This window comes from Vigna angularis, chromosome 11 (genome assembly GCF_016808095.1).
Source record: "Vigna angularis cultivar LongXiaoDou No.4 chromosome 11, ASM1680809v1, whole genome shotgun sequence".
Lineage (NCBI taxonomy): Eukaryota > Viridiplantae > Streptophyta > Magnoliopsida > Fabales > Fabaceae > Vigna > Vigna angularis.
This window is the reverse complement of record NC_068980.1, coordinates 25,170,663-25,186,105: the sequence shown is the minus strand read 5'-3', so window position 1 is coordinate 25,186,105 and position 15,443 is coordinate 25,170,663. Positions and strand designations below refer to the sequence as shown.

Here is a 15,443-nt window from a genome sequence, read left to right as displayed (position 1 = left end):
GGAGAAGAAAGGAGTATATATAAATGGAGAGGGATCACAAGTGGCTAAGTCAACATGTAATTGTTTGCATGGAAGAAGGGTAGGATGGTCATTAAGTTCTGCGTCTCAACTCAATGAATGATGACGTGCACAAACCAATCACTCCCAACTCCTTCATTTCTTCCTCTCGCAACTTATTTTTATCTTCGCATTATCACAAACACTACAAACGCATACTTTTACACACTTCCTAATTACTCATTCAACACAATTTACACTATCAAACATACTTTATTCAACTTCAATAACACAGTAATCATGGGAAAGTTTTTTGTATTTTGCATATCATAGATAATGTTAAAAAAAGTATAGTAAATATGTCACTAAAACAGAGAGATATAGTAAGACCACATCAAATTTGAATTGAACAAGATGACTATAACTCTCAAATGAATTTGTGAGAATAATAATTAGAGAGTTGGCACATAAGCAGCCAGTCTCAAATGAACACAGTGGTGATGAGAGATGACATAGCCATTTATTTTAATTTTGTCCACTTGTGCAACATCCCTCTCCCCTTCTATTAATTTGTTTATTTTATCTTTGCACAAACTAATACTCCTTTGTTCATATTCTTTGCTCAAAAAACTAGAAATATATAATCTCTCTCTCTCTCTCTCTCTCTCTCTCTCTCTCTCTCTCTCTCTCTCTCTCTCTCTCTTACACCCTTTAGCTTTTCAATTCTATTCATATTGGTTGTTGATAAGCTGGCATCCATAGGAATTTTCTTGAATGACCTTTATTTGGAACAAACAAAGCAGAGTGATTATATTGATATTAATTTTGTTTAAGGGTTATTATGTCGAATAGTTTATATGCATATGAAGACACAAAGGCTAAAGAGTATATTTTGTGCTGAAATTTGATAGGAGGCCAAGGGAGTTAGGACGTTAGGTGATCAATTTCGTCACAAGAATAAAAAAATGGGTAAAAATATATTAATTATATGTATTCAAATCTTGCTGTTAACCCAACACTTGAAAAGGGTTACTCCTCCTAAATTCTCTTAATCAAATTAATATATTATAATACGTTATTTAAATTAGCCATATATATAATAAATCAGATCCTCTTATCAAATAAAAATAAATAAAAAAAGCGTTTAGAAAAATTATTTGTTGTTAAACACCCTTAAGAAGATTCTAAACCAGCGTTCAATAACTTTTTAATTTACCTTTTTTAAGATATAAAGTATATTCCTAATTGAGGGATAGATTTGGCCCTATATAATCTTTTCTCTTAATTAAAATTTCTTTAGCCCTTTGTACAATATTTTAAATTTATACTTATTTTCAGAATAAAATTTAGCTAGTATATTTGGAGCAACTCTTGGGAACGGGATAAAAACCAACCCCTTGCTATTGCCTTTTTTTTTCTCTCCTGAACCAATTATAATTATTTTATGAAATTTTAAACCTACTATAAGGTTAACTAGAAAACCTTTCGTCTCCATTTAAAATTAAACATACGTTTTACAAATCCAATTTCTTAAATAAAAAATGCATAGTATGTAGGGGAACTTTTTGTTGGATATATCTATAAAGAAGTTCATAGATACAAACATCAATGATATATGAGTTCAACAATATAAGAAATTAACATCACTTTCTACCTAACATATTAAGACAATAAATTAACGAGTTTTTCACATTTATATAATGTGCTACTTTCTTATTTATATGTCACTTGAATTTTCAACCCTTTAAAGATGAATTATAGACAATAACATTTTTCACTTTTAAGTTTATACATACATATATATATATATATTAAAGTAATTACAATCATATTTTTTTTAGTTAATTTTGAGTTCTTAAGGATTTTTCAAAAAATCAAATTCTAAAATTAGAATGAATATTGCAAGGTTTTGTTGAATTGGAGAAGGGGCGGGGGGTTATTATTAGCATTGAAGATAAAAATGAAAAAATATCAAGCAATGATATAAGTTAATGGAATAAATTTATTTATTAAATACTCATATTTTAATTGAATAAACTTATGAAGAAATTAAATAAGATGATTTTGTGATAGATGAAATGACGAGTGAGGTATACAACCTTTATTTTAACCCTTCATACATGTTAAAGCCTTTCAAGGTAGATGTAAAAAATATGCATTATACTTTTTCAATAATTGAAGATAAACTAGGTTGTGAGTGCTACATTTATCGAACTTACAATGTAATGAAAAAAAAAAGTAACATGGCTATAGTAACAGTGAAAAAGAAATATCTCCCTCTTAGAAATCCAATCAAAAGTGTGTCCTTCATGTGTGTCCTTCATGTTTTATAATTTGTAAAAAAAATAAGCATAGGTGAAATAAGATTATAAAAATATATATTATAATTTAGTTTCTTTATAATTGATATAGAATCTGGATATATATTGAATATAAAAATTAAGAAAAATTCAATATTAGATAATGTTAAGAAGAGGTCAAATTGACTTATAAAATAAGGTTTGTACCTATTTATATACTATAAATTGATTTTATCTCACCTTATCTCTAGTCGATATGGAACTTCCAACTCACTTTATATCTAGTCGATATGAAATTTTCAATTAACCTTATCTCTTGTCGACGTGAGACTTCCAACAGATAACATGATAATTCTATATATCGACTAAATTAATCTTTTATATAAAATTAGAAAAATTTACACCTAACTAATTTTATCATAAGGATTTGTTAAGATCATGTTTATCTTTATTTCTATATTATAATTTAGTTGTATATGTAACTAGATATTCAAAAGACATGTTATATGTGAAATTGCATTAATTAATTAATGGAAAGTGTTTAAGGATAGAATTATGATAAGTAGATTGAAAGAAAATAAGAAAGTTGGTTGATGCATGCTGTGAAAGTATAGCTAGGTTTGGTCTATGATGGTGACGAAGATAGAGGCACACGTGAATTTGATTGAGAATGGAAGTTGTTTTTGAGTGTTCCTCCAAGTCAACTTAATTGACAAAATCCTGCTAAGAAGGATTTGAAATTCAATCCATTAACAGGGAGAGAAGAAAACTGGATGTAGGTAATATAATTGATGGTGTAATATAAAAACAATAAGAATAGTTGAAAAGAGGAACAAAAACGTGTGAGATATCACAATCATGTAAAAACAATGAATAGTAGAGATTAGGGAATTTGATGACAACTTTGGCAGATGAGGCAATTGGTGCAAATTTTGACTATTTCAATTTTAATTTTTGGTTAGGTAAATGCAGGTTCCCCATTTTTAGGTATTGAATTTGGGTGAGAGGGTCACGTGTGTGCCATAAATGTCACCATGGAAATAGTGAGTTTTCTTTTGAAGAAGAAGAAGAAAAAAGGTAACATCAAACCCTTCATTGCAATACTCATCATCTTTTCCCTAATGCAAATAAGGTTTTAAATTCTTTCTGCTAGTTTCATCATGCTTTTTAATATTCACAAACATTGCAAACAAATGTAATTAATGTAATTATCATTTTCATCATATAAACTCCAAAAATCTTCACATTGCAAACCTAAGTTCTAATTCTTAACCATCTTTTAGAAATAAATAAATAAAACTAATCAATAAATTTTTCTTACAAAATATATTTTGATAAAATTATTTTAAACACTTTTACAAAAAAATAAGATTTCTGTAAAGTTTATACACAGCTTAAAACTATAATTTTAGAGAAATTATATGAAATTCTGCAAATTAGTTTTTACACAAATTAATTTCGTTTCTGAAAAAATATATTTAATATTTTCTTTTTATTTTGTTTTGTTTATGAAAAAATAATCGTTTTTTTAATTTTTTTTAGAAAAGTGTATTCAAATATTATTATTATCATATAAATTCATTATATAATAAAGCGATGATAGGTCATAGGTCATTATGGTTTATAAAGCAGTTAATACATACCCATTTATATAAGATATCCATCAAAACTGTTAACTTTTACAAGTATCACATTCAATAATATTAATTGCTTATAAACTTCTTGCATATGCAAGTTTATTCGGATAAGGGGATCTGCCACTATTAGAAGACAAAAACATCCCAAGAACATAAGAATGAAATGCTCAAGAATATATATTCTCAATTCAAGTAAGAACACTTATTTTTTTTTTCTTTTCTATCATAGATATTAAATTTCGACACAATAGCATAGAAAAAGAAGAAAAATGTAGACTTTTGTGCTACGTGACCACAAGGTTAACTTTATTTTTGCAAAACTTGATTGATGCAAATTAAGTCATTTTTAAAAGGGGACAAACTGTTGGGTCTACAAGGAGGGGTTGAGTCTTTCATCTTTATATATTGCTTTTTGTATTCTGAATAATCTCTCCCTCAAGGGTGAATCCCTTCCACGTAGGTACACTCTCCCTCTGGCGGAAGCATTCTCAACCAACCACAACCACGAGTAGCCCTCCGTACCGCCGTTCATCTTAACGGGACTTGCCTTGTCAGGAAGACTTTCGGTATAAGGACCATTATACTCGTCTGAGCCGGTCACCAAGACAAATCCATTGGATAGAAATGTGAGTCTAAGTGCCACATTGGATAGAAATGAGAAAGTAAAACAGTATATAAAGGTAAAAGACCCATCAACCCATTGGCTTAAGGCTTTGGGGAAAGAGTGTTGTTAATAGGTTTTGGGTAGAGAGTGTTGTCAATCTTCCTGGTGAACCTTTTCCTCGATGGACCTAAGTTGTGGTTGGTTATGAATGCTTCCGCCTGGAGGGGGAGTTTACCTATGTAGAAGAGACTCACCCTTGAACGGTGTCAATGTCTTATATGATTGAACTCATATTTTATTGGTATTGTATCTCTCTGATGAACCTCTTCCTTGATAGACCAAAGACGAACTTGACACTAACCTCTGAATTGAATTTGGAGACCAATTAAGCATTAAAGATAATATCAATTTTTTATGTATAAATTAAGTTCATATTTCATTTCATTAAAGATAATATATTCTCTTTCTGAGAATATATTTGAATCTTAGTTAATCACGTTATCTTTTATATATATAAAAGAAGAGAAAAGGTACTATATAGTGCTGCAATTCGGTATGGAACTGGCTGTTAGTTAAATGTTGGACTGAATATATTTTTTCTGACATGCTATCAGTATAAGGATCCAAAATTTGGCAGGTGCACTATACATTTTACTAGAGTTGACCTATTTATGATACACAGTGGAACTTCATTTGCCATAAAGATTCAAGAAAATATTTAGATAGAAACGCTCATTTTAAATATTGAACATAACCTGTTTGATACTATGTGGATGAGAAAATATCCTGAATACAAGGTTATAAAAATTTTAAACATGTGTACTGCACAAGAAACCAAACCATGGTCTGAGCTAGGTGACACAACAGTTCCAAATATGAAGACAAACTCAACATCAATGTACTTGTCTTAATTACTCCAGACCTACCATTTGCATGCGAGCATTATCAAGATGGGATGAGGAACAGTTGTTATAGTTTTGTCAAAGAAGGTAGGCCATGGCTCTATTATATCAGTGTATATGTGTGTGCATACAAAGTCCATAATAAAATTTCATGTTACAAATGTGAACCATGTTCAACGTTCTGATAAATTTGGTGAAAGACTGCCACACCACTACTTAAAGTTACACTCACAACAAAATAAAAGGCACACACATACTAATAAGACTCTCTTATGCACTTGGATATTTCTTGAGAACAGTGCAGAATCTTAGCTAGCACAGATCAAACTTCCCAATATCTAATAATCTAAAGATAAAATATGGGTTGATTTTCCATGTTGGCCAATCATAAACTGGCATCCAATACACAGTTTGGTGCTTTTAGGCCAAAAGAATCTTGGTTTAAGCAAGGTCTAGATTCTGGAATGTGACAGCGCCAACAGTGTCAGACAAACAAACTGCCATAAATCATAATAATGATGATTTATTTCAAAGTAATCATGAGTCAATGCAGTATTTCTGTAGCCAACCATGAATAATATTTGGAATGAAATTTTTATGAAATCTCTTGTGCATTTTAGTTACAGTTGAATCAAAATTAAAGTTTTACATTTATGTGTCTAAGGATGAATACCAGTGATCCTAAGGTGCACATTGCTGACACGCTTGATTTGATAGTCAGTATTGTATTCGACTCCTAAATAATTACTCTAACATATAAACCAGCAACCCCAGATGACTAATAATACCACTACAATATATAATAGATGCTTACTTGTTAAAGTAACAACTAAATCATGTTTTGACGCAGTAAAAGGTATTTTACTTTTGATTCAGGCGTGATTCATTACACACACAGGTGCATATTAATGCTTCTGTTATTAGTTTTTGTATTCATACGGTTAAAAATTTCACGTTATTAAAGATAAAATTAATTTATAATATACAAATAGATACAAATCTTATTTTATAAATCGGTTTTATAGAATTGAATTATATTTAAAGTGACTTTCTTAGTACTGGAACGTTTGTAATTTGGGACTGACTAAATATCTATAATAAATATTAACTTAACTTAAGAAAACAAAACTCTAGTTCTGATTAGATCAAAGAGCAGCACTACTAAAAGCGCATACAAAAAAGTGTTTTTAAACTAAAAAGTTATGACATGGTGTCCAATTTCCAATTTTGGAGAACAATGGTGCACATCCATAAGGAAAAATAATAAGAACAGGGTTATGCATCCAAAGCCAATAGCTTTATTTATATATTTTATTGATATTTGATTTTACATAGAGTTTTGAAAAGTCTAATTCACTTGGTGCACCTAAAAACTAAATCCATTGTCTATAACATGCAAATACGGTTACTTTCCATTCAAAGATACATAATGAAAATTTGACTAATTAATGAGAGTGATGTCGTGCCTATCTGAAACCACTAAGGAGGAGGCTCTGTGATGTTGATGAGCATATCATCATCTGGTATGCACTGTAGTTTCAGTCATTCTTCTTTTTGTTGATGGTAACCTTTCATGTCATTTTGCTAAATGAAAGGAAAAACATTGAGCAAAAGGCTAAAACGACAAGGTTGAAGCACGTGGCGTGGGTTGTGGGAGTGCCATGTGTACCGAAGCCGCCCACAATTGGAAAGGGAACAAAAGGGTTAGTTCATCAATGGCTAGACGTTTAAACTTTAAACTTGGTGCAATACCAAAACACTCATCATCATCACTCTTGGTCTTCTGAATTGCCTTTCCAACATTACAACCACTGTTGACAAAGAAAAAATCACTTATCAGTCCCTGCAAATACGGCTTTTGATAGAGAAACCAAAATGGAGTTTAATATTAATCTCTCCTAATTCAGAGGGATCACTCTTGGACAAGATTTGACGTGGCCAATCTACATGCGCAGCACACGAACAATTTTGACTGCCTTTAAGGAATTGACGAGACGAGACAACTGTTGGATAGGATGGCTTAACCTCATTTCTACAAGGATGAACTGCTCAAATTGTATAGTATTCCTGGATAGAATCCAAAACAGAATACAAAATGAAAATAATTGTTAAGAAGTGGATTTTAAATTCCTATAAAATCTGATACGAGATTTGTATTTACTTATATATTATAAATTAATTTTATTTTTAGTAAATGTGAGACTTTTAACACACTCCCTCACGCTGAAGTATATACATCTCGAGCGTGAGACTAGACATTAATGGATGGTCTGATAGCGACCGATAGCATATAAAATAATGTCTAATAAACAACAAATATTGTTAGAATGGACTTTAACCTGACTCTGATACCATGTTAAGAAGTAGACTTTAAGTTTAATTCAACCCTACAAAACTGACTTGTAAGATAAAATTTACATCCACTTATATATTATAAATTGACATTATCTCTAATTGAGATAGGACTTTCAACAATAATAAAACTTATATATCTTCTTCATCGAGAAAAATGAAAACAAATGATAATTTTGTTTTATTCTGTCATGTCAAATAATAAAATGAAAATTATGATTCATTCCACTCCACTGATTCTCTGTATATACAGGATATACTTGTAATCGTTTTAGCCACCTATGGATTTATCCATTTCAAACCATCAACTATCACATCAGAAGAAGAGATCAGGATTCAACGGAATATACCCCGTGGCTCATAGCAGCCCAACAAGAATATACAAAATGGTCTATGCCACTCATTTACGTCTTTTTTGTATTTTACTCAGAAATAGTTATTGAACATATAATCTCTTCCTCATTATTATAAGTATTATATGACAACTGCTAGTAGGTCCACTTATTCATGAAATATCTCATTCAGACTTGTGAATCTAGGTCAAGTGTTTATCTCTTTGAACAACAGACCTTTTAGGGGTGAAAAATAACACTAGAACTTCGTAATTAAGGAACCATTTAAAGTGTTTGAACCTTTTGCTCCCACCAGATGAGTATCAAAAGAGAATGAAAGAAAGAACAGATAACGATGTAGTTCCTTGACTAAAAGAATAAAAATCATGCTTAATGCAGAAACTTTCAGGGAAGTAAAAAACATTCAAAACTACCCGATTAAAGCTAAATGTTTGCCTTCCAATGCCATTGCCTCATGTTAACAATATTTAGAATTCTTTAACTTTATTTTAGAATTCTTTATAACTTTCACAAAGTTAGAAAGGAGAATGAGAGAGAGATCATAGTTCAACTCTTCCACTAATATCTGAGAATTATAAAATTGGTTTAAAAGAGTTAAAAAAAATAAAAAAAAAGTTGTTAATTCAACTTTCTTCACAAATAAAATACTACCAACCAACATTTGTGGATAAAAAAAAAGATAAATAACTTTTAAATAACTAATTTGGAGTCCTGATAACAACGGTCTGAACTAAGAGCAGCTTTTAGCTAACTTGTGTAACTCTAATTATCACTAACTTCAGAACCCAAATCCAAACTAAGTGCAAAAGGTCACAGGTTTTATTTGTTGCTTCTGACTAAACCCTTTGATGAGATCCCCAACTACTTATAAGGAACCTAAGTAAGTGATAAATTCCTATCGACTTTTAGGGGATAAAGTCCGTCTAACAACTACACAGCTGATTTTATGAGAAGCTATAATTTTAGACAAATATGGTAGCATAGTACTGAAGTTGGAAGAAGATAACCAAGAATGTACAGTTTAAAAGGAACGAGTTACCACAAGAAAATACGTTTGAATGTGTGTTCAATCTATTTGATAGAGAAATGGTGTCCAAATACAAGAGTATAAAGACACGTGAATACAAAGAACAATGTCAGTCTGATCCCAAACCTTATTACAAACAGACATGATTAATACATCCTAATTAAATGAGTGATTTTAAAACAGGCGTTGTTTTACCCATTGCTCTGAAAAATTAATAGCTTTTCAATTATTGGCGCCCTCAAGTACAGCTAAATAGATAGCTTCAGACTAGACATTTTCCATTAATCTTAGCATTCAAGAAATGAAAAACGGAACCTAACACGTAGAATTTCAATAAAAATATTTCAACAAAAATGGGTATCTACTACCAAAAAACTAAGGCAAAATTTAAGGTTAAAATCATGAAAACAAAACGGAAACAGCAAACTTAAGCAGTCACCTCTCTGAAAGCTCCAATTTGTTCTCAACATTCTCCTGCCAAATGTCCTTGATACTTTCATTAATATTGAAACCAAAAATTTGCAATATCTAAATAACTTCATTTTCTAAATCGATCTAAAACAAGCAATATCTAATGACTCAAGTATATTAAACTTACTTGCCGGGATGCAACACTCTGACCTTACCCATTTAACAATCATTTTAAACCTCGACTATTGAAATTTTGAACTAGCAAATAACAAATCGAACCAACAGAAAACACAACCGCCCTAATACAGGGTCAGAAACAAAAATGCAGCTGGGGACTCAACAAGCACCACCACACAGGCTAGCACAGGGCCCCAACAAGCAACGATTTCTTACATCAATCGCTAATAGACAACATCATCCAACTCTCTAGGCCTTCTTACTTTTCTTAGCCTTCACACTTTTCACAGCCTTCACCTTCACTTCCCCTGTTTTCATCTTCTTCAATTCTCCTTTCGTCGTCTTCTTCACGCCAGATTCCTCATCCCTAACAACCAATTCACTCCCACTCTTCACCTTTTTCTTCTTGTCCTTGGCACTAGATTCCTTATCCTCAGCAACCAACTCACTTCCACTCTTCTCCTTTTTCCTCTTTCCCTTGACACCAGACGATTTCTTCAACCTCTTCCCACCATTCAACACACTCGAAACCCCTCTCTTCCTCTTCTCATCCACATTGTCATCGCCACCACCATCATCACTCGCCAATTCATTTTCAATCTCATCCTCACCACCATTCTCATCCATATACCTAACTTCATGAATCCTCCCCTTCTTCTTTGCCGATTCACGAACCTCCTCATCTTTTTTCCTCTTCTTGTTCTTCTCTTTTATCTCAGCCTCCTCGTTAGCACCCTTAATCCTCAACTTCAAATCCGGAACAACCTGATACACAGGCAACGCCACACTCTCCAACAGCTTCAGATGCAGCGACCGCACATTCCCCCACTTCTTCGGCACAACCTCCACAATCCCCTCAACCGCAGCCATCACATTCTCCACAATTGAGTCTCTTTCCATCCCCACCTTCGCAACCCTAACAACGCTACACGTGCCGGTCCGCATGAACAGCATCGCGGACGAGCACGCCCTCTCCACCTGCTCCTTCCAGTTACTCTTCTTCAGATCCACCGGCACCGGCAACTTCCTCTTCTTGAAAAACTGCTTCCCGAGTAGCCGAGGAAGCAACGGCACAATACTCTTCTCTGCAAAAAACAAATCGTAGGAATCACAGAGCTTCCGCTTCGCCTCAAAAGCACGATAATCGGATGCCAGCTTTGACAGCTTCAGGATTTTTGCTACGGGGATGGACTCGGATTGGACCTTAGCCTGGGCCTGGGCCTTGGTCACGCGGCCCTTGTTCGGCCGGTCGTCGAGGATGAGACATTGTTCGGAGAACTGCGAGAACAGGGAGTGTGGGAGAGGGATCTTGTAAGGGTTAACGCGCGATTTCGCGGGAATCTTCTTAAGCGTTACGACGAGGTACACAAATTCTTCGTCTTGATCGAAGAGTTTGGGCTTTTGAGTCTCCGATTGGGAGCGACGCCATTTGAGAAGCGCGTCTATGGCTTTTGTGACTGTGACGGGGTTTAGGTTCTCGGAAGCCATGCGCAAAGGTAGGTTTTAGGGTTTAACGAGAGAGAGAGTTTTCAGGTACGAAGAAAAGGAAGAGGAAGAAGAGCTAGGGTTTTGGTGGTCAGAGTTGGAATATAAGGGGTTTGACTTTTGATTTGGGCCGTTGAGGAAATAAGAATGTAAGAATGGCCTAATACTTTGGCCCGAATCTAATTATAATTAAACAGAAAAAGATTGTTGTTTTCTTCTTTTAAAAACAAATTAAACAATAGTGAAAATAATTACTAAAAAGGAATTAAAATAATCTATAAAATAAAAAATGTGATAAATTAATTATCATTATTATTTTTAAATAATATTATAGTTATAATTTTTTTAAATGAAGTACAATATTTGTTTTTTGAATATTAATATTAGAAATAGTCAAACTTACTGGATTAAAGTATACAAAAATTAATATAATATAACTAAATTGTGAGTTTTTAAATAAAGTATAATTCTTTTGAAAGTAAATAAGACATTTTTAAAGTGAAATTTTTAAATTAAATGAGTGAGTTAAAAAGTCAGCAAGATACTAAAAACTTGTTTATAATATATTTAAAATTAATAAATGTATAAATAATTTCATGAAATTATCTCATTCATATAAAATAATAAATAAATCAATTAATTGAATTATATATTTAAAAATAATCTAATTATTTTATCTAAAAATACTTTTATTTTACCATATTAATGAATATTCTCTCTTTTTATTAGTCATGATAAATATATAGTTAAGGCATAATTTTACAAAATTTAAAACAGGAAACAATTATATTTACAGCTAAAGTAGATATCTATATATAAATGAGATTTTTTTTGTTTGTTTACATTTTTTTTTCAATTTTACCCTTTTAATAAAAGTTTTTTTTTAAAATTAAAATAATAATTTTATTCTTTAAATAATTGTTTTTTTTAATTTAACATTTTTTCCATTTTACCATTTTTTAAACTTAACAATTTTTTTAATTATAAAACTATTTACAAAATAAATAAATATGAAAAATCTAATAAATTTTTTCTTGTTTTAATACGTGTGTTTTTATACAATCATACATGATTTAATTTAATTTTATTATATAATAATTATGTTTAATTTTTTCTTTTAACTAGGGTCTCTTAAAAGAGATTAAATGAAAATATATGCTAAATAAAGTCTTAGTTGTATGTTGGATCAAGTGAGAGTCTAACCAAATTGTTTGATGTTTATCTAAGTTAATTTGAAATATTTGTTTATAAATTAAATGAATAATAATCATATAACATCCAATAAAGAATTCAATTATAGAAGAACTAAAGGATCATGCCCTTTTATGTTTGTTTTTATTTTATTTTACTTTATTCACTATTTAAGACTCTTTTTTTACTATTTATATTTCTATCTCTTTTTTGTAAACCTTTTAAAAGTATGGTTTTAAGTGAAGTTCTTACACGGTATTAATTGAAAAGCAATTGAGGTTAGTTTAACCTTATCCATATTGTATCTTTGTTCACTCTTAATGTAGCAAAGCATTACAAGAGTAACATTTATGTGATAGCTTTAACAACAATTACCACGTACGTGTAAAGAATTACTATTTCACTCACATAAAAGATTATTAGAAATCTAAGAAGAATTTTAATTAATATGTAAGATTGAATTATTTTCAAGACGATTATAAAAACATAAGTCAGATCTCAAGAAAAATATATGAAAATAAACGGTTAAAATATATTAAAAGAATAACTTAATTGCAAGTAACCTCAAAATTTAATATGAAATTATAACGAAATCAACATAGAAGGATTGATCTTCATGTTGAAGACCACCCAAGACATGAAGGGAAGTGGTGGTGGATGGTGCATGATGTGATCAATTGATGGGATGAGATGAGATCTTTGGAAACTTGGTGATGCTCTCTATTTATAGTATTTATGTATGAATTTGGTTATTGTCCTTAAATGCAAGTTCATACATGTTTCACGTTGGTGGTTGCACAATAACAATCTTTAGTTGCAGAGTTGGAAAATACATAAAAGTCAACTTTTGGTCTCGTATTCATGGCCGAAAGAGTTATCAGAACTTGAACCCATGGTTTTCTAGCATTCATGGCCAAAGAAAACCTCCTTCCCACATCTATGACGGAAAGAGTCATATATAGATTTACTAGGTATGACGAAAAGACTCCACAATAACCTGTCATATCTTCATATACATACATCGAAACGACAACACACATATACATAACTTACACCCAAAAACATGTTTTATTCTCGTAACCCTCAAAATAAGATTAGTGGCCAAAATCTAAACTCATACATACGATTGTCAAGCTTTTCTTTGTCATGTTCATTATTCACCATTGGCATCTCTAACAATTATATATAAAAAATGTATTTTTTTCATGAGAATGAGGATATAGAGAAGAAAGTCTACACAGAACAACCTCGTTTTGTTTGTTACTAAAGAGTGTGCGTTAGTTTGTAAATTTCATTGCTCTCTTTATGGTCTCAAAGAATCATCATATGCTTGATTTGGTAAAGTTAGCCACGTTATACAAATGTTTGGGTTATAACATACTAAAGCATACCCCCTTAATCTTTTTTATTGTCATGTGAGAAATGCATAATATATTGATGATATAGTTATTACAGGGGATAATGCTACTTAAATCTCTTAGTTAAATAGGTGTTTTTGCAATCACTTTCAATGATCTTGGATGTCTTGCATATTTTATGGGTATTGTAGTAGCTCAATCAAATATGTCTCACATATTCTAAAGAAAGAGTATGAAAAACTCTAGACCTCCAAATCATAAATTAATTGCAGAACAAGTGAATATTTCTCAAACCCAAAATAATATATAAGGTTGGGTTGGAAACTTATTTATTTTACAGTTTCTTGACTCAACTTCTCATTTGCAATTGGAGTGATTAATTGGTTAATGTAAGACTCCTTGCCTTGATAATTGAATATTGTCATTTGTATCATGGAATATGTAGAAAATGATATAGGACAAGAGTTGTTATACAAAGATAAGAGAAATACTTAGATATCTTGATTTTGTGATGTTAATTGGACAAGAGTTCATATAGACAAATTTTCCATTTCTGTATATTATATTTTCATAGGAGACAACATTGTTTCTTGAAGAAACAAGAAACAAAATATATTTACTCGATATAGTAGTGTTGAAGCCAAGTATTAAGAAAAGATATCATATGTGAACTTGTATAACTAAAATAATTCCTTCATAGAGATGGAATTTTTGTGAAATTCAACATATGAATATGTTATAATAATTAAACAAATACTCATATTGGTTTCGTTATGATATTTCACGAAAAAAATTTAAATATATTGAAATTGATTATTATTTTATTTGAGAAAATTTATTATCTAAAAGAAAGTTACATAAATTTGTCAACTCCAATCATCATCGTGAAAGGGAGTGTCAGAATAGATTATAACTTTTTAAAATAAGTTAATTTCTCCATTCATCTTTAATAAATTATTATTTTTATTGTTTAGATTAATTAACGTCTAAATTTTATAGAAATAGAAAACAGTACCAGAAGATTTACGCAGTATTCACCCCACTAAACTAGAATCCCTTAAAAAAAATGGTGTTTGTAGGAACAATAATTGATTATGCGTGAACGATCATCAATTATAAAATGGATTTAGTTTATACATATTTTTTTAAAATATTTTGTTATTATTTTTAAACCAAGCATCTCTATTTCTATTTTGTTTTTCATATATTTCCATACACCCTACAATTCCATTTCCTTTTAGAATCCATCTCCTTTTTGACCATTTTTTTCACCTATGATAAAATAGAAAAGGAATATACTGTAAATTCGCATAATCCCATCACAGTTCGTGTTGCAGATAATCTTGAAATAACTTTTTTAGAATTGTGGTATTTGAGTAAACAATTTATGTTTAAAGAATATATCCCTTATTTTATTTGAAACAGACATTCTTGCACAAGCACAATCAATCAGTACACAAGTTTATGGTATGAAAAAAAATCAAATAAAGTCATACCAAACCGTATTTAAAAAAATTCAGTTATAAATCAGTTATGTAAAGTCCATATTTTACACATATAGATACATTGAACTCATAAGAAAACAATGTCATGGGAACCAGAAAAAGTGCCGAACAACTTATTAAGCAGAAAATTATCACCATAAGAGA

The 15,443-nt window shown here is 30.8% G+C and overlaps 1 protein-coding gene across 1 annotated transcript; it reads right to left on the bottom strand.

Annotated features, from left to right (window-relative positions):
- Positions 1 to 9,690: 9,690 nt before the first annotated feature.
- On the bottom strand, positions 9,691 to 11,337 carry LOC108333031 (uncharacterized). The gene has a single exon (XM_017568348.2). It carries the CDS (start codon positions 11,246 to 11,248, stop codon positions 10,010 to 10,012), a length of 1,239 nt encoding a protein of 412 aa, XP_017423837.2. The 5' UTR covers positions 11,249 to 11,337; the 3' UTR covers positions 9,691 to 10,009.
- Positions 11,338 to 15,443: the final 4,106 nt, after the last annotated feature.